The sequence below is a fragment of the Leptonotus elevatus genome, chromosome 2 (assembly GCF_054856555.1).
Source record: "Leptonotus elevatus isolate MCC_2025b chromosome 2, RoL_Lele_1.0, whole genome shotgun sequence".
NCBI classification, from domain to species: Eukaryota; Metazoa; Chordata; class Actinopteri; order Syngnathiformes; family Syngnathidae; genus Leptonotus; species Leptonotus elevatus.
This window is the reverse complement of record NC_141240.1, coordinates 16,702,531-16,730,146: the sequence shown is the minus strand read 5'-3', so window position 1 is coordinate 16,730,146 and position 27,616 is coordinate 16,702,531. Positions and strand designations below refer to the sequence as shown.

General features: G+C 40.5%; 1 protein-coding gene across 1 annotated transcript; it reads right to left on the bottom strand.

Annotated features, from left to right (window-relative positions):
• Positions 1–3,837: 3,837 nt before the first annotated feature.
• Positions 3,838–9,397, bottom strand: LOC147178616 (keratin, type II cytoskeletal 8-like). Its single transcript, XM_086067829.1, has 8 exons — positions 8,902–9,397; positions 7,600–7,808; positions 7,260–7,320; positions 6,863–6,958; positions 6,538–6,702; positions 6,287–6,412; positions 5,937–6,201; positions 3,838–4,662 (listed from the first exon to the last, which is right to left on the bottom strand). Exons 1-8 carry the CDS (start codon positions 9,298–9,300, stop codon positions 4,364–4,366), a joined length of 1,620 nt encoding a protein of 539 aa, XP_085923955.1. The 5' UTR covers positions 9,301–9,397; the 3' UTR covers positions 3,838–4,363.
• Positions 9,398–27,616: the final 18,219 nt, after the last annotated feature.

Sequence of the window (27,616 nt, the reverse complement as noted above, 5' to 3'; positions counted from 1 at the left end):
TCCCAGGCTCCCTGCATAAATCGTATGTCTCCTCGCCTCTCATCACCGCTAAGGCCAAACCATATGAATCAGAACCTTACATTACAGTATTTCCTCAAATAGTGGACGGAAAGAGTCACTGGCTATGTTGAAAAAATAAATGCTGCACCTCAAATACTATAGATGCTTCCCTTTTCCACTCGAAAAAGAATATTAGGCAAAGCCACTAGATCAGGGATGGGCAACTGAAATGATTGCGGGGCGTGCAATATTTGTTCAGCGCTACAAGGACCACATATTTCCCAATCAGATGGATGACAAACATGCCTTTTTTTTTTTTAATATGGACAAAATATGTGCTGGCCCACAAATAGCAAAAATCCGTGCCGGCCCTTAAAATGCATTGGGAAAATTGCGCAAAAAATAAAAAACAAAATAAAGACTCTAAATGCAGAAAAATTCTTCAAAACACTCTGCGTTTGCCCATGCACAATCACAAATGCACACACATCAATTCCAGAAAATCATGATTAAAAAAAGACAACATTCCTGGTTCTGAATTTTTAACCATAAATAGCCTACATCAAAATCATATATGTTCTTTCCACTCCTCCACAAAGTTTTGTGACAATCTTATCTTACATAGAAACAGCAGTGTACTGTATTTCTTACCAGCTTTAGTGCATTGTTCAATTCACCATTTAGTACACCTTATTTCAATTTAACATCCACCTAACCAAGTGCATGAACATTTAGCACACTTTTTCTTCAATAATAGTACGGTATACAAAATGTTCAATGACTGTAATTAATTTTTTTACTATATTCTATTCATACATAAAATATGTGAAGCACACTTTCAGCGATTCAAATTTTCTTTTCTTTCAAGTTTTAGTGGATAAGATGGTATGATTCACTGGATCTACTTCTGGAAAGCAGAATTACATTTTAGTACATTCATGCCTCTACATGCTCTGCTCCACCCTTGATGGAATTTTTCTTTAAAGGTATTCTCCTTTTTTGTAATTAAATACGCAATCACATTTTTTAGGATTAAAATTTCTCAGGCATAATAATGTCTTTGATCATGGCATGATTGTGTGTGAGTTGTTTTTGTGAAACGCATTTTGCCAGTGTAATTAACAACAAGCATGTACTATGTTGTGTAGTTGCCAAGGCTTCGTTACAAAAACCAATGCAGTGTTGAATTATACTGTCAAAAAGGCATTCCTTTAGTATAAATTGCTGTGATGTCACGTCAAGAAGTGTTCCTAATATTTTGGGGAAAATAACAGTGCACACTCTACACACTCTAACCACATTAAAAATCATATTATGGGATTAAGTAAAACTCACTGATGGTGTACAAAAACATACAAACAAACAAAAAAACTCACAACAGTCTAGATGTCATCAGGGTGTGACCAGGCAGTGCGACGTGTAGGACAACAGGACTCCAGTTTGACGGTAAACCGTCGCCCCCTAGTCGTCATATTGAGCAGTTGCAAGTGTTACTTCCAAAATTCAACCAACCCTCAGAAGGTTATGTTTTCATTCCCATTTGTTTGTCAGTAAACACTAAACAGGTTTTTGATTTTCAAATTTGTTGACATTATTTATTAGGTATTAATGCATGGATATTTATGACAAAATGCACATATGTGTGTTTATCTGTATTGTATGTTTCATTTTTCAGTGACAATATTTCAGTTTTAATACAGGTTTTTCTGTCTTGACAAATTTTATTTCAACTGGCGAAACTTTAAAACGTTTCTTGGTTGATATCAGGCATTCCTGCAGGTGTTGCTGTGGTTTCATATTTGGTTGTGTTCATTTGCATTTTAGTCAGTGTGCATTTAGAAGACTACTGGTTTGTTAAACCCCCTGGAGAGAAAAATAACATGCAAATTAAACGGATTCATTGCACCATCATTTAAGGTTGTTTTTGTAAGAACTTCATAGGTGGTTTAAGCAGCCATTATGGATTGAAGGCTTTTACTCCAGTTTGGCAAACACAAAGTTGACTTTGTATCTCTTTTCCACGAACTGCTTTGAGTTTCCACCCAAAAGAAGAAAGCAACAAAGCTATGCAAAGATGAATGTGCAGCCATATGGTGGTTCCTCAGCAGCCGCTCTGGCCGCTTCTGAAGAATCCTACTTGTAAATGCCAAGAGTGTCACGGTAACTTGTAAACTAAAACTGTAGTTTGTACTTGAATCCTATAAGCTGAACTTTCCCATTTCGATGTAAACATGTTGTTGTAGTATTACTATGTTTGTCAAAATTGGACTGGAGGATTGTCAAAATGTGCCTGTAAACCGGTCCATTGCAGCAAGCCTTCTGTATGTTGTTTGGTCATATGTTAAGGCAAGCAACTTAATTTACAGTATATAGCACATTTCATACACAAGGCAACTCAATATGCGTTATTTTCTGTTTACATGAGTGAGCCTAAAACATAAGAAAATAGGTCTCCAAGTGTAAAACGATGCAAGATGGTTACAACGTTAATGTTAATATGTTAAGTTAACATGTGTCAAGTGTTCAATCAATGTATATTTGTGTGCATGGGTACATCACACAACACACCTTGCAGTGTTTGTGTGTACAGTACTAAGTGCATATCTGCTGACTGTTTTTCAAAGTTGTTTTTTTCCAATATTTTGGGGCGTTTTTTTTGTGTGTGTGTGGGGGGGGGATCCCGCTCCTCAGTATACAGAATTAGGAATGGTACTTTCTGTGACATTTACATTTAGGGGTGTGTCTTAAGATGTTTTGAAAATAAGTGTCTGGCTCAAGCAAGTTTGGGTAACATCAGTCTAGGATATCTATTTCCTATTGGAACCCATATGGCCAAATTCTCTAAAGGGAAACCCAGAAATTTGTAAAAATAAATAAATAAATAAATACTAATAATAATAAAATTAAATTTAAAAAAGAGCTTCCCATCTGACTTTGTGTAAAAGGGAACACACTGGACGTTTCGCCATGCAGTCAGGGCTCAATGAATCTAACACGTTTGCTGTAAAAACCTACACCTGAACAATTTAGAGTCCAATTATATAGATTATATACAACGCATGTATAGTGATTTTAGATTAGGCATCTTTTGGCTCTTTGAAATTACATTCCCTAAATTGTGTATACTGTAAACAAATCTTTATTAAGGCTGAGCGGCTGCTTTGTTGGCAGAAGTGCAAGAGTGAAGTGTGTAGCATTGATCTATAGAGAGCAATAATGGCTGGATTTACTACCTCCTCAAATTCTGTGCCATCATGGCATGTTCATCTGTTCGCAACAGTTGGGTGAAGAATAATGGCACAGAGCAAAGATCGACATACTTACAATAGCTTTTACTTCCATACATGCAAAGACATTGCGAACGCTGCACATTCTATTCAAATTTTAGAACATAGTCGAATGGTCCTTACCGGGTTTTTTTTAGCTTTAGGTAGCTCAATTTTTAAAACACACTGCTGTACGCATCACGTAATATGAAATCATTCCGCAGAAAGGCGGTCAAGTCAATGTAGGTTAAAAATATACTGTAAATATTATTTTTTGTTACATCACGCAACCACACACACAGAAAAAAACTATGGCTATGAGACAAGGACTTTTAAATTGGTATGCCAGGGGTGTGGGATGCTGTCAAGGTATCTGTTGCAGCTATGAAATCATGAATTTATCATTTTATTATTGATTATTATTTACATTAGTGTCTAATTTAAAAATGATTACCTCTGTAATATTTATTTTTATCTACTTTATAAATTCTGGACAATCTTTCCCACAATCTTATTGTAATAGTGCATCATGTAATCTGTGAGTTGTACAAATGGAAACCAACACAGCATGTTGAGACACATTTTTATTTGGTGTGGTAGCAAAAACAGCACCTCGGGACTACACTATCATGTGGGCGCTCTCCTGGGAGGTCAAATGGTTAAGGACACGCATGAGGAAGACATGCACTACCTACTGTAGCAGGTATTTTAGAGACATTAGTTCGACCATCGACAAGTCAGCACATTCACATTCCTTCGACAACACCACTGTTCACCACAGGGGGCGCAGTCCTTTGTGAGTGGAGTAGCTGTTGCGTAGATTCAAATTTCGGATTTGCCTTCACTTTGACGTCACTTTCAGAGACAACACTCAAGCATCAGACATACAAAATAGATTCTTTGGTCCCTTTCAGGTAATTGGTAGCGTAAAGATATTTTATTGCTTGTCGTCTAAGGCTCTACGGGAGAGTGACTGGCAAGCTTCAGACATGTTAATTACAAAAAGTTAGGTGGGAGTTGAAATGTAAGTGTAAAAACTACCAAAGAAGGGCAAAGGGAGCTCAGAGCACGCTGAGTTGGCTGGAAACTACAGTAGCTCAATCCTCGATGACCTCGGAGGACTCAGACACAACTCGGCCGTCCTTGGTCTCGATCATTTTGATGACCACGTTCTTCTTGGTCTGAGTGCTGTAGCCGCTTCCGCCGCTGAAACCACTGCCGCCGCCGCCGCTGCCGTAGCCGCCGCCGCCGCTGCCGTAGCTGCCGCTGCCGTAGCCGGCACTGCCGTAGCTGCTGCCGCCACTGCCAAAGCCGCCGCTGCTGTAGCCGCCGCTGTAGCCGCTGCTGTAGCCGCTGGAGTAGCCGCTCTTCAGGCTGTCCATGCCGCCGTAGCTTGCTGTAGAAACATACGAATGTTAAAATGCAGCCATGATTGGTCGGTGACTGAAGCGCTGACCTACTTTTACAACCTACATTCTAATATTTGGTCCATGAAATGCTTTTACTTTATTCCCAACAGTCTACCCTGCTTCCAGAATGTGTATGCATGTGTTAGTTAGTTGTTTTTTTTGTCCAACTAGATTTCAAATTCGCCTTACAGGGCTAGCTAGCCGGCGCACAATAATATCAGCATTTTTTCTGTTCTCTAATTAAGTGGTGTTGGAAAATCGTTCTTTGTTTTCCCGTGTTCATAATGTTGATTATCAAAATCAGACAATGAGATCGGTGAAACTAGGATTTATTTTCATAAGCTTATGGACACATGAGGTCGGAGCCAAACGCCGCCATGTTCTCCCTCATCTGTGTGTTTTGTTTAGCTAGCTGGCACACAATAATGTTATCATTTTTCTGTCCTATAATTTTTTTTTATAGCCAAGTTTCCTGAGCAAAACATGTCAGCAGGAATCTGCATCCATTAATATTTATATAATAATCAGCATTGTTGGTGAAAGTGTGGTGTAGTTCATTTAAAATGTTAATTTTTTATCTTAATGATGATTCTGAACTGCTCCGGATGATATATGCGGCATAGTTGCATACTATTGATGGTTTCTACTCGGGATGGGAAAGTACTGATAGCAGGTATCGGTAACGGGCTGATATCAGGCCTTATTTCAAGGTATCGGTACTCACGACGGAGGCCGATACCAGTATCGATTCATCTCTTGTGGCCATTTTACAATCAGGAACTACACATTAGAAGAATATAAAATTGCCATTAATTTCATGTAATTTTAGGGGGAAATGTTGTAGTGGGATATTTAGGCATTTCTTTAATTCATTAATTTTTTTATTCATCAGAAGTACTAATCGAATCAGCGCTTGGTATCAGTATCGGTGACTACTCAAAAGTTGAGTACTCGTAGTGGTATCGGTCTGAACAAAAGTAATATTGAACATCCCTACATTCTACTATTGGTAATGTGACCGTTGTGGCATTAAGAGGGTGATTAAGTAACTTCTTCTTGTTTGAAGAATACAGATCATATTGTCTGTTTTGTGATAAATGTGTACTGTGCTACTTTGGTAGCAATTTGTGAATTTGTGAAATGTCTCACCTATATCCCTCTCTCTATATTTCTCTTTGCAAAACATAAAATTGCATCAACTTTAAAAAACAGCAGAAAGTAGGAGCGTTCTCCCCAGTGTTCTACCCAAAACAACACTTACTGCTCTGTTTGGAGATGTTGATGGCCTGGATGCCGGTTGCCAGCCTGTCCTCCTCGCCCTCCAACAGCTTCCTGTAGGTGGCGATCTCGATGTCCAGGGCCAGCTTGACGTTCATTAGGTCCTGGTACTCGCGGATCTGGCGGGCCATGTCCTGCTTGGCTCTCTGCAAGGCGTTCTCCAAATCGTTGATGCGGCCCTTGGCGTCCTTTATTGCCAGCTCGCCGCGCTCCTCGGCCTCAGCGATCTGAGCCTCCAGGTTGGCACGCTGCGAGAAGGTCAAAATGATGAATGTGAATGCACTTCTTCTGATTACTTGGGTTTCATGCGCGATGTGAACGATTCATCCTTACCTGTCCCTTAACGCCGTCAATCTCGGATGTCAGCCTCTGAATCATGCGGTTAAGGTCGGCAATCTCCGTCCTGGTAGCCCTCAGGTCATCTCCGTATCTGTTGGCAGATGTCTGCATCTCCTCATACTAGAGGAATGTTGGCAAAATAAACAAGGGAAGATTTGATGAGTATAGCTGGCAAAATAAAACATCCTACTTTAAGTCAGCCATTGAAGCAATGTGATAAAAATAGCCCAAATGTTCCTCTTCACCTTGGTCTTGTACCATGTCTCTGCCTCAGCGCGGGTGCGGTTGGCGATGTCCTCGTACTGAGCCTTCACTTCTGCTACGATAGCGTCCATGTCCAGGTTACGGCTGTTGTCCATCTCCACAATGACTGATGTGTCCTTGATCTGGCTCTGGAGCTCATGCAGTTCCTAGATAAGAACAAAAAAAGTCTTTAATTTCACGCAGCGGAGAAATGCCATCTGCAGATGCTGAGAAAAGCCATACGGGCAACAGAAAAAAAACTGCAATCATGTAAACATCAAGGGCTTAAAGAAATTAGTTTGATGCACCAGTTTTTTGTTTCCGTACCTCCTCATAGATGGACCTGAGGAAGTTGATCTCGTCTGTCAAACTTTCCAGCTTGGCCTCCAGCTCGACCTTATTCATGTAGGCCTCATCAACATCCTAGAGTAAATATAAGATTGTATTCAGTTTGGACACTGATGCGACATTTTAAGCATTCCATTGTTATGGGAGAATGGCAGGAAGGGAACTGACGGCATTTTTCCAAGACTAGAAGTTGAATTAATTAAAAATACATGAGTTTTACATGAATTTGTTAATACAAGTTTGTTGATACAAGTTTGTTTGACAGCAACGCATTAGTACTTGGACTATATTCTGTTTCCGGGGTCTACTCCTAAACAAGTTCCTCAAGTCAACTTTTCTTGCGGTTTGAAATGCAATTGAATTGAATCCAACTGACCTTCTTGATGAGGACGAAGTCATTCTCACACTCTGTACGCTTGTTGATCTCATCTTCATACCTGCCAGACAAAAATAACACATCTAAGTAAGTACTGAATCTTATCCACATGATTCTGACCGGTGAATTATACACAAATGTAACACTAGGAGGTGCAAGTCATCCATCCCAATAGCTCCCTGGGGAGTCAGCTGAATTCAGCTGCTTTGTGGAAACAAATCAATACCAACAGCACATCAAGTATTTGCATTGGAGACATGTGCAGGCCTGCATGCTGCTGTGTGCAATGTGCAGCCACTTATGTATGATTATTATTTTTTAATGTGGCAGTGGCACTCACTTGTTCTTGAAGTCCTCCACCAGGCCCTGCATGTTATGCAGGTCGGCCTCCAGCTTCATCTTGTCGTTGCCCAGGCTGTCGAGCTGTCTGCGCAGGTTGGTGATATAGGCCTCAAACATGGCGTCGATGTTGGAGCGCGTGGTGGTCTGGCCCTGCAGCAGGTTCCACTTGGTCTCCAGCATTTTGTTCTGCTGCTCCAGGAAGCGCACCTGAGGAAAAGAAACAACACCAAGACGTGATGAATGAGGATGGGAGAGCTTAACCTTAATTAATGACTGTATGTTTGTATTGACACACATAATGCATGGTTTGTGTATTTATGTTTATGGGCAAGATTGGCCTATAATAGATGAGATTTTCATAAAATGTGACTGAATGAATTTCATTAAAAAAAAAACAGCTATATATATTTAAAGTCTTAAAAATGGTATACTGGCTTAAACTAAGTATTTTTTATGAGTATCACTGATATTATAAATACTCCTGCCACCTCTTAACGTCCATCAACCTCGCCATGCCTCCTGTTCGCCTTCTATAGTCTTTGTTGATCTTATCTGTCTTTGGAGCTTTGCAGGTTGCCTTTTTAGAAAGGAAGGCCTGACGTAGGACATGCATCCCGACAGGGGGTGGGGGTGAGGGGGGGCGGGCGGACGCCTTCAGAGGTGAAGTTAGCCAGGCTGGAAAAAGCTGGTGGTGGAGGAATGGAGTGAGTTAACCCATCGCCCCTGTACCTTCCTGTTTTTGTAGTAGGAAGCCTTTTGCAGGCAAATGAAAGGGAGAAGGAGAGGAGAGTGAGTTGGAGCAAAGTTTCGGAGAGAGAGAGAGAGTAAATATTTAACCAAGCTAAAGGTGTGACAGAACAGGTCAGGAGTACGGTCCACAAGGGATTCTAATTTACAAACGGTTTTGGGCCTTCAATATAACTTTTTGACTTGCTCAGTTTGATCTTGTTGTTCTACACAGCTTCGCAGCTGCTGTTGAGCAGAACATGAAACCAGCAGGCCTTTTTAAATATTAACCCACTGCTGTGGCCTTAAGAGGGCACACGGTCCTGAGAGTTGCATGGATTCTGTAGATAAAATGCTAGGGGGGAAGGCGCTACTCTCCGTTTTAAAGTCCAGTGGTGGGGGCCAGTGGGAAGTATGAAAGGGCCCCACCCCAGCTAAAGGGAGGAAACCAGTCCCAAGGTAACGTGTACTTTGGCTTGACACGCCCTTTGCTATCTCTCTTGCTCTCTTTTGTGTTCCCAATTCTGTTTCTGCATGTGCAAAGTTGTTCGCTATTTGTAACTGTTCTGCTTACCTTGTCAATGAAAGAGGCAAAGCGGTTGTTGAGGGTCTTGATCTGCTCCTTCTCTTGGGTGCGGACAGCCTGGATGGTGGGGTCGATGGCCAAGTTGAGAGGGGCCAGCAGGCTCTTGTTCACACTCACGGCGGTGATGGGCGCCTGACCAAGTCCCATGCTACCCCCAAAGGCCATGCCCGATCCGCCCCCCATGGAGGATCCGAGGCCATAGCTGTTGACGCTGGTGATGCCGGCCCCTCCGAAGCCCCTGTTTCCACCTCCGTAGGAACTCTTGACACTGTAGCTCTTGCGGGCAGAGGTGATCCCTCCCGATCCGGAGTAGGAGCTGCTGCTGAAGTTCCTCGGGGCATTGGAGCTCCTTACGTTGTATGAGGTGGTCTTGTAACCGCTTGACATTGTGAGCTTGAGGTTTTTTTTGCTTTTAGGGATGAAATTTGGCGAGGCAGGCAGGCCAGCAGAGGGAAGAGAGACCAGAGTGGATAGGAAGGGATGGGACTAGTGAGGAGTTTTAAAGCGCCTGTTGCTGTGGGAGGAGACTGGGGTGAACTGCCATTGGCTGCAGGTCTGGGCAAGGGCCTGGGGGCAGGGCTGTAATATTACACTCCGATGACACATTGTCAGCCACTGAAAACCATAACCTGACCTTCCTGCAGGCCTCCATGTTGTTCCAGAAAACCTTTTTTGGAGTGAATTGTCATCTGTTTTGATGTTTGGCTTTGTTTCTGCTTAATTACTGTGAATAGTGTTTTGTGCACTATAAGCTTTCGGAACACACCTGTGTACTTCAGAGGCAAGGTGGAAGCTTTTGCTTAATGAATCTCACAAAAGTTAAGGCAGAATGTAGCACATGCAACAGGAGTTTGTGTAAAATTTAAAGGAATCAAGCATTTTTACCCATTCACTTATTATTAGCGCTATTCTAACTACCGTTTCATTTAACAGATTAACATGCGTTTCAATATGACAGCAGGAACTCTCTCACTTGTTTTACATGTCAAAGTAGACCGCAAGACAGGTTTTTCAGTGGTAGCGCCCAATCATTCAATTTGTCGTTGACTTCCTAAAATGAATCATAGCTGTCATTTATTTATTACAGATTCACAGATCATCAATTTAAATATATGGCACCACTATAAACATACTGCCATTAGCTCAAAGTTAACGCAAGGGTAGGTTTTGTCACATTTAAGGCATTCCAGTCTTTTTTCCTCCCCTTGTATAGTCTTAACAGAGGTTCACTAAGCTAATTTGCTGCATGTGGTAGCCTAATATTAATGCAATATGCAAGCTGGACAGGGTTATAAATACACACAAGCTAACATAGTCATTTTGAAATACAGAAGATAAATGTGAGAAATCTTATATTTGTAACATTATACATACATTTATATATTGTCGTTGCCTATAGGGGTGGATGTAAAAATATGTTAAACGTAAAAAAATTATACAATGCTTTACCACTATAAATAAAAAGAAGAAAAGTAACACCCAGTCGGCAGCTAACTAGCAGCTCATGCTAAAGTTAGCTGCCTGGACCACTTCCCAGAACTTAAGTGTAAATTTCTCCTCATCTTGTCACCTTGTTGAGGCTGGTTCCAACCATAAGATTAAATCTAGCAACAATTAACTCTTTGACTGCCATAAACGTTATAAAACGTTTAGCATAAACCTAGGGAAGGGCGCCGAGGACGTTAAAAGACGTCCCTATGTTTTTTTTTTTTTTTTTCAAAAACGGGTGCAGGAAAGCCTTGGGCAGCTGTGCTGAAAGAATCAGGCTGATCTGATTAGTCAAAGACTCGTTTTGGCCCCTAGAGGGCAGCGATGACTCTCTTTGCACAAGGTTGGATGGGCCGCCCACCGTGGGCGTCAGTAGAAGACGTGAGGCGGAGCTAGAGTGTTGAGGAGACAATGGCTGATCCAAGCCACAATGGCTTGACCAAGCAACCGGTTACAAGCAGCTCAGCTTGAGCATTTTTTTCAAAGACGGAAAGCATCAATCAATACTAAAAAGCGCATTGATGTCAACGATGATGATGACAACGAGCTCTACGCCAAAGTTGGAAGCTTTGGCCTGTTACTATCACGTAGTAAGCCTCACCGGCTACGCGCGGCTAGCGCGGCTAGCGCTGCTAAGGCCGGAAAACGCGCACAATAGCCGGCCGGGTACTTCTGCACAAGCGGACATTCGATCGGGCGATGGAGAGTTGGCATCGACCAATGCAGATTGATGATGATGATGAAGATGACAACGAGCTCTACGCCAAAGTTGGAAGCTTTGGCGTGACTGTTATGAACAAGTAGTAAGCCTCATCGGCAAAGCGCGGCTAGCGCGGCTAGCGCTGCTAAGGCCGGAAAACGCGGAGCTGCACAAGCGGACATTCGATCGGACAATGAAGAGTACCCCGAGTCCAATGCATATTCATCGGAGGAGCGGGTACAGTCTGATCACGGAGAAGACACTGTTTCTGGACTACGATGCCACCATGAATGGAGTGGATAAAATGGATCTCCTACCACCCGGTATAGCAACTGAAGGACACGGGGAAGCGAGACGTAACACCACCGTAACGTAACCGTAGCATGATCCTGATATTAGACTTGACACACACTGCAGTATATACTTGCTATTCCCCGGAAAAAAACGGCCGGCAAGAAAGTGGCGCACGCGAAGAGGCAATCTTGTGCAAATGCTGTTGCGTCTCCTTGCACGCAGGAGAGTGTTACAAAAAGAAAAACTGTCGTTGAAACATCCACATATTTGTAAATAGCACCACAGTTGCACACATTTGTAAATAGTTTGCCAAATTGTTGTCAAATTGTTACACTGTTGAATGTAAATAAACGTATTTTGCTATCAAAAAACACTTTTTCATTCTTGGTGGTAGTGTTTTATAGAAGTAAAGCACTATTTAGGTGTTTGTGGCATCATTCATGGACAAAAAGAAGTGTCAAATTCACTAGAATGCATGAAATAATATCGTTTCACTAAAAGCTTGATTTCTCCGTATTTTGGTCCAACACGGGCGAAATTGGGTCAAACTAACCATTTTCTATTGTTGATTACTAAAGAACGGAATAAGGTAGAAACAAACTCTTTTTTTCTGATGAAAGATGAAAGTCCAATCTTTCATTTGGTAGTACGTGTGTTTCCATAGTCCAAACAGAACATTTTCTGTGGACCTTGAAAATCAGTCAAAATGCTTAAATCGGCTGGCACTGGCGGCATCCCTTTTCTGAAAACGTCTGGCAGTCAAAGAGTTAATATGCTGAAAATATGTGAAAATTATGTTCACATTCCAAATGTTACTTTGAGCTTACTTTAAAGATTTTTATGATGATGGAGCATGTTTTGACATTCCCATAACAATGACCTTTCTAATAAGAATGAATATTTGCAGCGATGCCGTCTATTGATGTATAAGATTTAGAGTGGATTGTGATAAAAGCTGACCTAAGAGTGGACCTGTTGGGTTTGGCGAGGTCTTTGCCCTTTACTTCTCATCAAATAACATCTGAGGTAACCTGTGAGGGATATTTCGCAGTAGTGTGAGCAGTTTTTGAAGGCTTTAGAGCTCAAGATTCTTTGGTTATTACGGTCAAGTTTTCAATAGCACACTGAGCAAATGCACACCAGGTGAGCTGCACTGTGAACCAGCTGTTTTTCATTACTGTTGGACATGGAGCATGATAGACAGCATAATGCAATTTAGCATGAAGCTTTCTAAATTGTTAAAAAGCTATTAAAAACAATAGTCAACTGTTTGTGTTTATGTCACTTTCCATTACAGTCATGTAAACATCTGCATTCCGTTTACTATAAGCTACTGTATAATTTCTAACTCGCTCGTCTTCAAGCCTTCAAAAAAAAATGTATGTCTTAAAATAAGAACAAATATAGATTTGATTGAGACCTACATTGCAAAACAAAATTATAATAAAAAAAAAGTCCATGCAGAATTGAAGTACCTATGAAGTAATGCTGACTCCTGCAATAAGCTCTTAAAATTTTACAATTTTCAACAATAATATTGAGTAATTTTTCATATTGAATTTGCCTTTTTATATGAAAATTTTAGCTTATTTTAAAAATGAGAAATTCATCAATGATAACACTTTTCTGGTCAGGAATAATAATATGTAAATTTTTCCACCATTGTAGTTATAGGCTATATGTTAAAACCTGGACTGCGTCATGCTATCCAGTTACTGTACCTTATTTAGCTAGCTGACCTTAACTCATTCACTGCCATTGATGGTTATAAAAAAGTTCATTTGAACTATTTCTATTCTATAATTCCCCCCCCCCCCCACTTTTGTTAACAAGAGTATGAAAATGTACATTTTGAACAGATATAAAATGTGTGATTAATTGTGAGTTAACTAGTGAAGTCATGCGATTAATTACAATAAAAACAATTTATTGCCTGAAGGAGATGATTATTTAAAAAATTAGGGGCGTCAGGCGATTAATCGCATTGTCACGGTAGGAGTTGGAGGACCCAAATGCAGAGAGGCAGGGGGACCATGGCAGGGATGCATGTTAAATTGAACACGATTTATTTAACAAAAACACTACCAGGGGTACTGGGTGAACAAAACCAACAAAGATCTGAAAAGACCAAAAATCTACAACAACAAAACACCAGTGGTGACAGCGACAACGATCTAACACCAGACAGAGGGAAGACAGGAGACTATATACACACACACTAATGACACAACAAGACACACCAGGGGCAAGACACAAGTGGCTGAGGGAACGGATTGGTTGACACGAGGAAGGGCAGGATTACACTCAACAAGACCAAGGGAGACACACAACCAAAAACAGAAACCAAACATGACACGCATGACTTCAATAGTTAACTCACGATTAATCACACATTTTATATCTATTCTAAATGTACAATAAAAAAATCTAGGTTTTCATACTCTTGTTAACAAAAGTAGAATATATTTTTTTAAAGTAATAGAAATTGTTAAAATTATTTTTTGACGTCTATAACCGTCAATGGCAGTGAATGAGTTAAAAACAATTCTCATTATCATTTAGGGCAATGCAATTAGCACAGTATGTAGTGTGGGCGATTCCTAATTCTTGCATGTTTTCAATACAGTATCTCACTCATAACTTCCAGCAATGTAACTTCACTTTTTTCCTCACTGGGCTGTGATCCACCAAGACCCGCCCTGCGTCTCCCCCCCCCCCCCCCCCCCCCTGCCAGTCCCTGGCCATGATGAGTCATGTCTTACATGAACCAGTCCAAGCCCCAACGCCACAAACCCTCTCCTCCATCTTTTTTTCCTTTTTTTTAATCAGACTTTTTTCCCGCCATTGGCCCTCAGCCGGCATCATCGTCATGGAAATATACAAAAATAAAACTCCCATCCTCCTTGAACCACAGCGGATGCCAGCGAGAGCAAAGGCATTCGACACAGGGCTGCGAAAGCACGGAGAGGTCTGAGCAAATGCCCAAAAAGAACATGTGGCAACACTGATACCATGTTGCGAATGTGACTCGAAGAGAGTGCGAAATCAAAGATCAATAGAAGAGTCGCTCTGAGAAACTCACATGCCTGAAGTGCGACCATTGTGAATGTGAGTAAGCAGTAGATTTTGAATCATGTGGGAGGTTAGTTCAAATCTACAGAAACAGGAACTTTTGTTTCACAGTGCTCGGAAGAATTTCACTAATTTAGCAGGCACTCATGAATCATAACTCAGTCCAGAGTGGACTCCCATATTTCGAGATAAATGCTCTCTCATGTTTTAGTGTGTATTTTTAATCATTGGCGCACGTTGCTGAGTTGTAAATTTGAAGAATTTACATTTAAAATTTTAGAATAGTGTACATCATATAGATTTTTTCCCGAAAAGATTCCAAAGGGAATTTACAAGGATTTTGTTCAAATACTGATAATAGGATGTGGGATTTACATTAAGGGTGAGAAGTTCGGTCATCTGGGAAGGACTCGGAATAGAGCCGCTGCTCCTCCACGTTGAGAGGAGCCCCAGTTGAGGTGGCTCGGGCATCTGGTTCGGACGCCTCCTGGGCGCCTCCCTGGAGAGGTGTTCTGGGCATGTCCCACCGACGGGAGGCCCCGGGGACGACCCAGAACACGCTGGAGAGACTATGTCTCTCGGCTGGCCCGGGAACGCCTCGCGATTCCGCTGGAGGAGCTGGTTGAAGTGGCTGGGGAGAGGGAAGTCTGGGCTTCCCTGCTAAAGCTGCTGCCCCCGCGACACAACCTCAGATAAGCGGTAGAAGATGGATGGATGGATGGATGGATGGATGGATTTACACTGGGATTTACATGAAGTAAGCATTAAAAAAATGGTTTATACAAAATTATAGTGATTAAGAGTGTTAATAAAAGTCTTCTGGCAACAATACAAACTAAAAGTCAGTAAAATTGAGAAGGCAATCAACCAGCATACATAATAGATTGTGCTAAATGGCTAATATTTCATCACATCATTTACTAAAAATTTTACTTTTTCAAAATATGTGGGCCATTTTGTGTAATGTGAGATTGCGTGTTTTCTTCTTCTTCTTTTTTTAGAGACATTAATGTTGGATGTAATACAGTGCTCGTGATACACATTTCAACTCAGTTTCTGATTTATCTACAAAAAGTGGCTCTTGCCAAGGCCATTTTTGTTACACAAGCCCCTGATCGCACAACACTCTAATTATGTGTTTGTTCAGTGTACAGAGGTTAAACCTCTGCCTCCTTTACAGAAGAAATTCTGAGGCTGAAGCTTACAATTGGTAATTCAACCGACATTTCTGGGGGAATAATCGGAAGTTGCATGGAACTTCGGAGTTTGAATAACCATGACGTTACACATGACATCCACATATCGTACACCCTAAAAATTTTAGGCAAATACTTGGTAGTTATGTGTCCGACAGATCCTTTGGTTAAAACAACCACTCTAGAATGGTTGGTGTTATCAACCAATATATATTGGTGATTGGGCCAACTGATACAAATTGGTCATTCTGACCAAAAGATTGGTTAATCTGTGTTAGAGGCTGAAATTTTGTCGAGAATCCCACGAAAAAAATTACCACTGATTGCCACACCCACCTAAGTGGGGTGAAATTTGCTGTCCCAATTTGACCCATCCCCCAAGGGAGCAGTAGCGGGAGATCTAACCCCCAATTAGGACCCTTTATGCTGAATGTCAAGCAAGGAGGCAAATGGGCCCCATTTTTATAGCTTTTGGTATGACCCGGCCAGGGACACCTGACCAGGTCATACCCACAACCCACAACCTTCCAGTCTCAGGGTAGACACTCAACCACTAGTCCACTGAGCTGGTCACACCTAGTGATCTATCTAGACACACATTTATACATTGTAATCACAAAAAATAATAAATACATTGAGAAAGCAACAAATTGATACAACAAATATATTTCCAAGTGACATATCTAGACTTACTTTCTATTGTAAGCAATGTCATTAGTTGTTTGGCTAACCCAAAAAATTGGTGTCCCCGTAACCACCCGGAATGGTCAATGTTTGACCAATCTATTGGTTAATCAAGCCAATATGAGTTTAACCTACTAGATTGGTGTGTGGTTTTTAACCAATCCATTTTTAGAGTGTAAGGGAACTCAACAAATAATTGATTCAATTAAGCAAATATGTGTGTTTTTGGAATGTGGAAGAGAGCTGAGTAACCGAAGAAAACGCATGAATAAACATACAAAAGAACTAAAGCCAAAATTTGAACCCATGACCGGCAGACGTGCTAACCACTAACACACCATGTTGCCCTATGGAAACAATTGTATTAAAATCCAAACAAATTGGAGCTTGATAATTAAACTGCTAAGTCTCAGAGGTTCCACTGTAATTCCCACAGGGCACCAAAACAAAGCCATATTAGTGGCTATTGATAAAATTGATGATAAAATCAGTGGAACATGTTTACAGTTGCCAGTGTCGCTCATTGCAACATCTAGACGTTAGTCTGCATGATTGCGTATCATCTGTGTAATCACAAGCAGGGGGCTGATATTTCTTGTGACTGAGGTCAAGCAGCAATCTGGAATGTGCCACACCAAACATGAGTGGATACGCAGACACAAGATGGAACTTTACCCTCACAATACATAAACATCCCAAATCTCTGTCAGCTCTGAAGTATGTCACAAGTTGCCATTGTTTGTGTGTGTGTGTGGGTGTCTGTCTGTCTGTCTGTCTGTCTGTCTGTCTGTCTGTCTGTGTGTGTGTGCGTGAAAGGCACAGACAACCTGTGGTGAGGGGTGTGACCCTCTATCAGTCTTAACCTCAAAATACACACACTGTGGACTCGGAGTTGTATGTGTGGTGCTAACCACCCAAGAAAATGGGATGAGTGCTGAGGTCAGACTCCTTGTGACATGTCACAATAGACTTTCACAAGATGTTAGGAAACTGAAAAAAGGAAAAATCTTAAAATAAATAAATAAAAGAAGGTAAAAACAAGTCCAAAAAAGTTTACCACCGCTCTCTATATTAACGTTGGCATCATTGCTTATTGTCAACTTGGTCTAGATTGATATCGGTTGACGGTTTTGTGCAAATTTTAAGGCATGACAAGCAACTGAAGTGGACCATCACAAAAAAATTACAGTTGGTGACTGTTCTCCACACAACTCGCGTTAAGTACCACACATCGACTGAGGCACTGCAATGGAAAAACTGCCACCCAATACAATGTTTTCAGGCTATTTATTCACTGCATTATTATTATTTATTTTTTTATTTGTTTTGAACCACAAACACATGGTGGTATTGTCAAGGAAGAAACATTTACATGGACGCTTGTGCATTTTTGTTCGGCTTATACATCTGTGACATTGTGATGCTGTGCAACGGCAATTTAGAATTACGGATCATGTCTGTTATTTATATGCCCTGCCCCAATGCAATTGATCAGGAACAGCAAAAGGTGTCTATGTGATTCCTTCTCAAGAACAGCACCAAAAAAAAAAAGCTTGGTGATTTAATATGTAGGCTATGTTTTCTACTCATTGCATTACTTATTTTCCTCATGAGAACAGGCTCCGAGGAACTGTTATAATTGTTGTGTTTTTGCTTCAAGTGCCAATGAACACATTTGGGTTAACTCGCTGGATTTGTTTCACAACCTGATTGGATTTTTTTACATTAACAATAACATCAGGTTGTCCAGCAGCCCTTCCTGTCAGGATACACTGTAATCACCATGCACATAACAAGCCTTTGTGTTTTAAGGCCCCATTGTGTTGCGTGTTTGAACATTGTACACCATTAAAGCTGCATAAATGCACCCTCCCTCTTGGATGGCATGGAACTATTTTACTACACTTTCCTCTAGAACATCGGGTTCTTTGGAAAGTTTTCGATACATATTAGAGTGGAAAACATTGGTGGCCGAGACAGGAGCTTTGGCTTTCACTTGACCACATGTCAAAAATGTGCTTGTGAGAAAATTATTTAAGAGCGAAACAGTGGCCGACTGGTTAGCACATCCATCTCAGTGCACAGGTCAATAATAATAATAATAACAATAATAACAATAATAACAATAATAATAATAATAATAATAATAATAATAATAACAATAATAATAATAATAATAACAACAACAATAATCATAATCATAATAATCATAATAATCATAATAATCATAATAATAATAATAATAATAATAATAATAATAATAATAATAATAATAATAATAATAGACCCAACAGTCGCATAACTGACAATAAAAATTACTTACTTACATTATACTCTGTTGTCGCCTAAAATATTAAAATGTTCATTAATAATACATTATTTTTGTTCTTTTTAAGCACTTTCTCTTCAGTAAGAAAGAACACAAAATGTGCAGCTATCAGGTTATAAAGTCAGATAAAAGGATCAAACTACCAATTCCAAAAGCAGGAAGTTGTAATGAATCACAATAAAGTAATAAATACAACGAGAACAATAATAATCAATCATAACAAATGAAGTTTAATAATGTCATGTCAAATGTCCCCTGTTTCACCTCACATAAAACGTGATGGCGTACATATGAAGAAAATATTTGACCTATCAAGAGATCCTTGTTACACAGAAGTAATTGACACATAAGAATTTCTACTATTGACGATTTTTGGTTTTCAGGAAGATGAGTCATGTTTTAAAATGGACACAACCCAATTTTGCATACTACTCATGAGAAAATCCTGGAGTCAACATTTTGTTGATGAAATATAACATGCAGAAGAAGCGTTGCGGTTGCTGACAATTTTGCACATTTTCCTAACGTACGTCTGTAAAAATTCTACACTTTCTCGCAAGTGAATCATTTCAGGTGTGACATATCTTTAGAGGAATTAAAAGGGAACGTCCCTTCCAAGTGACGTAATGACAGCAACGACGTAATCCAGAACTTGATCATTCAGTCGGGAGTGAGAAATGTTGACATGCTGTTGACCCTGATTTTACAACAGTGATGTCCTTCATTGCTGGTTGTTTTAGCATTCAGCATGTTTTCCCCAAATACAATCAATAATGTAATAATATAATGTCAAATAATGTTGTCAAATTATGTTAATAAACATTGATTCATTTGACGGGTAACTTACACTGCAGACAATGTTAAGATAAAAATAAATGTATTCTGCTGTGTTTTTAATCAAGGTTTGCACAAGATTGGAAACAATTTCTGCAGTGTTTTGATCCCAAGCAGGGAAGATTCATCATAATTCAGTGCATGACACATTGAGAACCGTTTTAGAGGCTGTTTTTTTTATGAGATATTTCTCCATCAAAACTATATTATTTTACCATGAATAATAATAAAGGATAAAGAGTCATGCAGGTTTTGGATATTTCCCTTTTTCAACACAGCTGATTCATGATCAGCTCATCAGCAAGATCTTAATAAGCCTGATAATGATTCTGTTAATTGGAATCAGCTGCAGTTCGAGTAGCAAAAACCTCCAAAACCTGCAGGACTCCGGCCCCCGAGGACCATAGTTTGACATCCCTGATATAAACGCATAGCTCAACATCCTGCAAAGGCATGTCTGTAATAAATCAGTTGGTTAAAGTGGAGCTACACAGACTTATTCCATTGAGCGAGGAAAGTTTTGTTGTTTTGGGACAAAGCAGGGTTGTATCCAACACCTGTGTTCACTTCAGGATCGAGTACAATGGTACCTCGGAGTTTGAACATAATTCGTTCCTGCCAAGTGTTCAAAGTCTGAATTGTTCAACCTCCGAAACATTTTTTCCCATTGGAAAAAATGTAAATGCAATTAATCCGTTCCCAAGCCCCAAAAACAGAAAATTCCTATTTTAATTTCTATTTCTATTTTTTACATTTACAGTACAGTACAGTATTTAAACAATAAAAATACCTTACCTGTTGTGGTGTGATGGCATGGCATCAGTGGATGATAAATGCTATGTTAATGGTAGCTTTAGTTCAGTGCTGAGTTTGTGTATTTTACATTAGGCATATTGTTAGACTACAAAGTGATCCTTGCGTTGCGTTGTTTAACGTTAGGCACATTGTTGAACAGCTAAGGGGGGTCCTCGTGCCAGTATTTACAGAAGTCGCCATCGCTCAGCATCGCGGTGAGCAGCAGCAGGGGCTGCGCTCTGGAAACATTTGGTGACTTAACCCCCCAAATCCAACCCTTAATGCTGAGTGTCAAGCAGGGTGGCAATGGGTCCCATTTTTATAGTCTTTAGTATGACCCGGGCCAGGGATTGAACCCACAGCCTCCCAGTCTCAGGGCGGACGCGCTACCACAAGGCCACTGAGCTGTCAAGTTCATCAATTGTCAAGGTTGGTAGGCTTGATGCCAGGTTTCTTAAGTGCAGGAGTCATTGTGGCTGTTTTGACAGCTGCTGGAACAAGACAGGTTGTGAGAGAAAACCTGATGATCTGCTTGGCGATGAGTGACAACAAGGAGGGCATGCAGACTATGAGGAGGTGGGTGGGCAGTCAAATTGGAAGATTGAGGACTTTTTAAAGAGATCCTGGTGAGAAGACCTTATTATTATTTAAGAAAAGTTCAAGATAAACCTTCAGATCTGGTCTACATTAAATACGGCCCATCATGTGGTCCTTGAGTACAAAGGTTTGCCCACCCTTGCTTTTCATGCTAACATTTCATGCACTTGCAAAATTTGCTCACGTCTGGGTTTTCGTGCCACTTTAGGAGTGTACTCTATCCTGCCCACAAATTAAATTTGAACAGTTGTTGTACGTCATCTTAAGAATTCAATATTAGAGGTTCCACTGCACTTATGTCGAGACTAGAGGCTTTAGCTAGCTTAACCTTAGCTCCCTGTGCCCCAAAAAAGACATTTTCACAAATCACATTTCTCTTTTCAATTGCTAGACTCACTTCCACCACAGCACTGAGTGAAAGCACGAGACTTGTGGCCTTGTGTTGTTACTGTCACCAGGACAACAAAAGCCAAGAGGAAGTCACTTTAACCCTTCACAGTGCCCTCATTGGAATACGTGCACATAGTCAGTAAAACAAGATATGTCATTTGAAAACTTCACTGCCCGAATGTGGAGCACATGTGTTCATAAACCAAAAATCATTTTTCAAGCCCACATGAAATACATCTTCATCACATTGATGCTATTTTTTACACAGATGCCACGGAGCCGTGATTCATGCCAGGCCCATTCCTTGCTGTGTCTTGAGCCAATCAAAGCAAAGCTTGGATCTGGACTCAGAGCAGGAAATGTGAGAAGAGGGAAAACCAACATGTTCCGTGGAAAAACCTGATGGTACGAACGGTGCCCACATAAGAAGAAAAGATTGCTTTTTTTAATGTGATTCCGGCTCCCGCGCTCTCTCTTAGACTGCAGCATTTCCTGTTTATAAAAAAAAGTCCACAAAGAGTGACTATTTACTGTTAACACGCAGCACATGTTCCACTTTTGTTCTCCCATGACCCCTCTTGCGTAGAACTTTTTTTCTCCCCGCCCACCACCGTTCTGACTTTACCCATTACCACACCCACGGTCGCTATGGCAACGGGGTTTACCACAGAGTGCTGATGACCAAACCAGAAGCATATGTGTCTGCCGTGGAAATAGTTTGAGTGTGGTCGCTATGGATACGGATACACGAAGCTTGACTTATGAAGCATAGCTTTAGTGTGATGGAGATTCGATGTGCAACTGGAAACACTGTCCTTAATTCACATTAATATCGCGATGCCCTTACTTGGAAGAGGCGGGGTCTGAAGTGTTCCCTTTGGCACTTTTTATGGTGTGAGGAATGTCTGTGTTATAACCCAAACAGTCCCTCGGGACTGCAGAACAATACAAAGACAAATAAACAACAAATGTTTTAACAGAAAAAGGAAGTCGATGAATGTGTCTGCATCAGATGGCGTGTTTATTGTGGTACCTGAGGGTAAAAGAAGTACGCAAATGTGTTGCCAATCAAATCTTTTCTCGTAAAGGCTGCTTTTGCGCTGACAAATGAAGTCGTTGACCAACTAAGGCTGTGATGTCTACAGACGAATTACCTAAGGTGATAACTATTTTGCAAAGACATCATTGTCTTAGTTTCCTGAGGAGGTACCTGTCTGGACATGGAGGTTTCCCAAACAAGGATAATGCAAACAATCTATAGGTACAGTGGAGTGTTATGTAACTGGGGGAAAGTGCTGAGGAATGCTTTAGACACTGTGCACTCATTGTTCGCAGAGGCTCATGGAGAGGCACTCGTTGGGCTTATTTGCGGCACACTTAACATCTGGCGGCAAAGTGAAAATGTAATTATGATATTTACAGTGGGTATGAAAAGTCTACACACCCCTGCATCTGTGTTAGTACACAGATGCATACAAAGTGTATACAAAGTGACTTGACTTGAGTACCTTTGCCTTATATTAGCAGCCAAAATACAAAGTGAAAAGACACCTTGAGTTATTTGAAGCAGTATCATTGATGTTGTTGATAACAATATAACAAAATAACAACTTGTTATGATGGCAAAGTGTGGAAGAATTCATCCAGTTCAGTAAAATGGAGTATAATGGCTTTATTTACGCTTGCAGATCTCATGTGAGAACAAGAATCAAGCAACACAAATCTCTCAATAGAAGTTGACATGATCACTTGATCTTACTAAGTAAAGCCAATGAACAGATTACGTCTATTGACACAATATTCAATGATGGCCTAAGTGTCAAAAGTCTTGTATTCCCAATCAATGGAGTCACGGGACAGAACAATAGTACCAGTGTATGCAGTTTAAATGTCACTGCAGTACATCCAAAAAGACTTCAGGGTGCTTCTGAAAAGGGTCCGGAAAAAGGAAAACCACTCTGGAGTCAAGCCGGGAAAACAAGAGTGTGTGTGACGTTCCAGCTGGAATGCTCAAAGGAGAGTCTTTGAACCTGGTTGGCAGAGCTGCTACCTTAAATGCGTTGTGTATGACAGAGGGATGAAACAAGTCTTGATTATTTGAAAGCAGTGGCTCTTAAAGAGGACATAAGTTGCCAAATTGACTGTTTCATTGCTTGTATACACATATTTGGCTCGCTGGAGGGCCGCCCCAACCATCACGGGTGAAATTACACAACATTTGTTTATCCGTGAGCTGCCTATTTCAGAAAATGTGCATGCAGAGTGGATCATTTGCATGAGACAAGACACCCAATCTGAACCGGCTGCTTTTCAAGATTTTAGAGAGGGTGATAAATGTGCTGTAATTCACAGTCAACTTATATATTATAAGTCGCCCGGAATCTTTTTAAATTTGCGGGAAGCAGTCGTAATGCAATATAACAAAAACTTAGTAGTAGAGTATGCATCCCTCAACGTGAGTTGCGTTTTCACACTTCATTCCCAAATTTGAATATCTTGCATTGATTGAATTCAACATCTCTAATTTAATCATCTATAATTCAATGTACCTATTCATGACATGTGACATTCAGCAGTTAGTGCTTGTAAGGAAGGATCTCTTTTCATTCCTGTAATGATGATCCAGCAAACCAGCTAGGAATGCAAATCGAGTGACTGTGGTTTATTTGAAGTTCTGCGTCTGCAACTTCCTTTAAAGTCCACTTGAAGGGACAACATTAACAGTTATGTGATACAACAAACTAGAAGACGGTTTCCTCAGTCACCATGCTTCAAAATCCATACTTGCTTTGGCATACAAAAGCAGTTAAAAAAAAACATTTATGCCTCCATCCATTGTAAATACATTTGCTATGGCTTATCTTTCGTCACGGGGGTGTCGGAGCAGTGTCCCATGGCTCCCATCTAAATTTGGGCGAGAGGTGGAATACACCCTTGAACAGTGGTGGGCAGGTTTTGGATGTTTCCATGCTCTAACGCAGCTGATTCCAATCAATAGGATCGTTATCATGCTTATGCAGAGCTTGCTGATGAGCTGATCATATGTCAGCTGTGTTGGAGAAAGGAAACATCCAAAACCTACAGGACTCCGGCCCTCGAGGACCGAGTGTGCTCACCGCTGCCGTAGAATGGTGGTCTAAAAATACGTGGGCTCATTCACAATCACTACGACGGAGTATTAGGGTCACCTAGTGAGAAAAAAACAAAAAACAAGACGAGGTTTGAAATTATCATGACAAGATTTCAAGTCGTGACGAGTTTTAAAGTTGCCATTGTGATGACAGTTGACGAGAGAACCCTTAAGTCAGACTGTGGCAACATTAAAGTCAACTTTTGTCAACTTCAACTCTTTTCATACTGCATTTAGCAGGGCGTAGCGTGCCATCGTCAAACTCTAACCCATTCATTGTGTCTGTGGTGAGGGGCGGGTACCACGGAATGGAACTTTGCTGGGGGGCACAAAGTGGAGTGGCGCAGCAAGAGGACTTCCGCTTCAAATTGGAAAGCCGCGGTGGCGTGACGTCAGACAAGCACGAGTTCCCACCGAGTCACAATTTTTTCCTCTGCTGCTTGTGTCCTCCTCCTTCTTAAAATGAGCAAAGTCAGGGCTTCCTTTTGTAACAATAATGCATGCATCTTGTCAAGTTGTGGTTCAATCACTGGCAAAATCTCAGTTTTTTACTTCTTGGTTGGGTGCGATGTCAGCAGTTCCAAATATGGGCAATTTTTTCAGATTGAGCAAGTGCAGTGTGAAAAAGGCTTAATGCTGTCACGGGCATCATACTTCAGGATTATCTCGTCAACTGTCATCGTGATGACGACTTTAAATTTCATTGTGATGAGATTTTTCTTGTCTTTTTTTTTTTTTAGGTGACCTGAATATGCCGTCGTATATTCACACCTTTGGACATTTTATATTTAATTAAACTACAACACATGTTTTAAGAATGCAAAATAAATCTAGAACAGCCTGAGAACCCCCACATAAAAGCACAAGAACATGCAAACTCTACATAGGAGGGCTCTTGCAGAGATTCAACCCTTGATACGTCTAATTGGGAGCTAACCACACATGCCTTCTGGCCCAACCACTTTTGTCTATATCGAATGTTGATATTTTATCAATATTCATGTGCTTAATTAGGAAATAATAGTAGCTGCTACAGTGTGTCACTATGGAGATCCCGCGAGAGTAAAATGAGTGACATGCTCCCTCATCTGTCTCTCGTCCCTTCTACCCTCCCACCATTGTGCAGCCTAAAACTGTTTTGACGAGCACTAAGTCAGCAGTCATTCAAAAAGAATGTTCCTTGCTATTAAGCATCACTCATGTCATAGAAACAGGAAGATTAGCATCAGAACAAGCTTCATGTGACCACCGAATACTGTCATTGATTTGCAGTGTTCAAAGGTTCAGGAGGCCATCTGCAAGCTGAGTGCAACAATTGATTAGGACTGACTGATTCAGTGTCACATTTCTTGTCTTTTCATAAAAATTCTGTGCGACGTGTCATGTTTGCTTTGTATACTTGCTGGGTGTGTCTGTGCTTAAGCACGCTTACAAAAGTGGGAAGCATACAAAGAGTACAGTGTTTGCGTAGTGTTCTGAAGATTGGTGTCATGAAAGTCATTTGGATTTAAATAACAAAAAATGTTGGCCACTGATTACTAGTGATATACTGAAAGTGTAAATCTATGTTGAAAATGTGCTAATTAATTACATGAAATTGATCTGCATTGCTGACTAAAGTGGAAAAAGTCAGATGTATTTTTCTTTTCTTTTCTTTTTTAATGTTCACATTAAAAAGCAATGGACTACGTATAGTTTTTACGTAATCTGACAAACTAAAAACAAACATAAACTACTACCTCTGCACAACCTTAACCAGCACTTAATTATGGGTAGCCACCAATTCTACGTCATACATACAATCATGTGTGCTCGGGGACTGATTATAGCCTAGGGGGACAACAGGTAGAACCAGCAGGCAGTAAATTAACTAAAGTGTTTAATCCGGACAAATTTGGTTGCATGGATACCATGAAGTGGTGAGACGACTTCAAATTAGAAACTACTGTATACATACACTCTAAAAACAGTTGGGTCAAAAAACAAAACAATTATGGATCAAAAATGGACTGATCCACTTTATGGGTCAATTTGACCCAACTTTCCGGGGTTGTTTTATGCAAAATGACCCAATTTTTTGACTCAAGTAAAGGATCTGACCAATATTTATGAGTTGTTTTACGCTGAAAGGCCAATTTCTTGACTCAACTCGGGTCAAATCGACCCAAGTAGACCCATAGTTGAGTTATTTTTGACCCAACTGTTTTTAGAATGCATATACATCAATTTTGACTATTTTTCTTTTGTCTTTCTTTCTTTCTACCTCATTTTCAGTGACGGTATGAATGGCGGGAAAGGCTCCAGTTTTTGCAACCCCAAACAGGATAAGTGGTTGAAGAAAATGAATGGAGATACTTTACAGTACCATACAACAAGACATTTTACATCAGTCAATCTGTTGACACCACTGTTCAGAATAAATGTAATCCCTTAAGGGTGATGGCATTGATGATAAAACAAACATGTCAGGTTGTGGAGACATGACTTTGAAGCCCCCATTCATCGAAAGAAATGATAGCAGTGTTATGAAAAAAATGCGAACAATGCCATGCTTCACCAATAAAGAACAAAGCCTTGCCTTGGAAATAAACCAGGAGCACAGAAAGGATGATTTTTATTTTAGACATGGGTTACGGGTTATTCCAAAGCAAATGGAGGTAAGAGAGGACATTGCGGACGGCTGAGTTTGTTTGCTGCAATGTGCGGAATTTTTCATGGTTGTGTTGTATTTATATGGAATGAGGAGAAAGTCAGGACAGTAGGAACAAAAATACAGTAGTGTGAGGCTAACTTCAAGGCTATTGTGCTCTTTAAAGGTGTGTCGCCTTGGCACTTGCACAATAAGATGCACGGCCTTGATAGCCCCACATTCTCTTTTCCTGCTTGATTGTTCTGACTTCCCACTTTTATCGTACGTTTTCAAAGCTTTCCCATGCTAAAAAACACTTTAATCAAACAGTATATTTATCTTCACAACCACAACTTTAAGTTTCGAACACCATCCAAAGCACTTTGTAAAGGAGAACACTTGAGATTTACACAATAGTGTGGCACTCTCAATAGGGAAATAAAGTTGATATGACTCATCCCCTCGTGCGCTACTGAACTGGAAACATTTATTTGAAGTCCAAATCATGATCTTGGTTTTGGTCTCCTGACCAACAATGAGTCATAAAGAGTTGTTAGATGTGCAG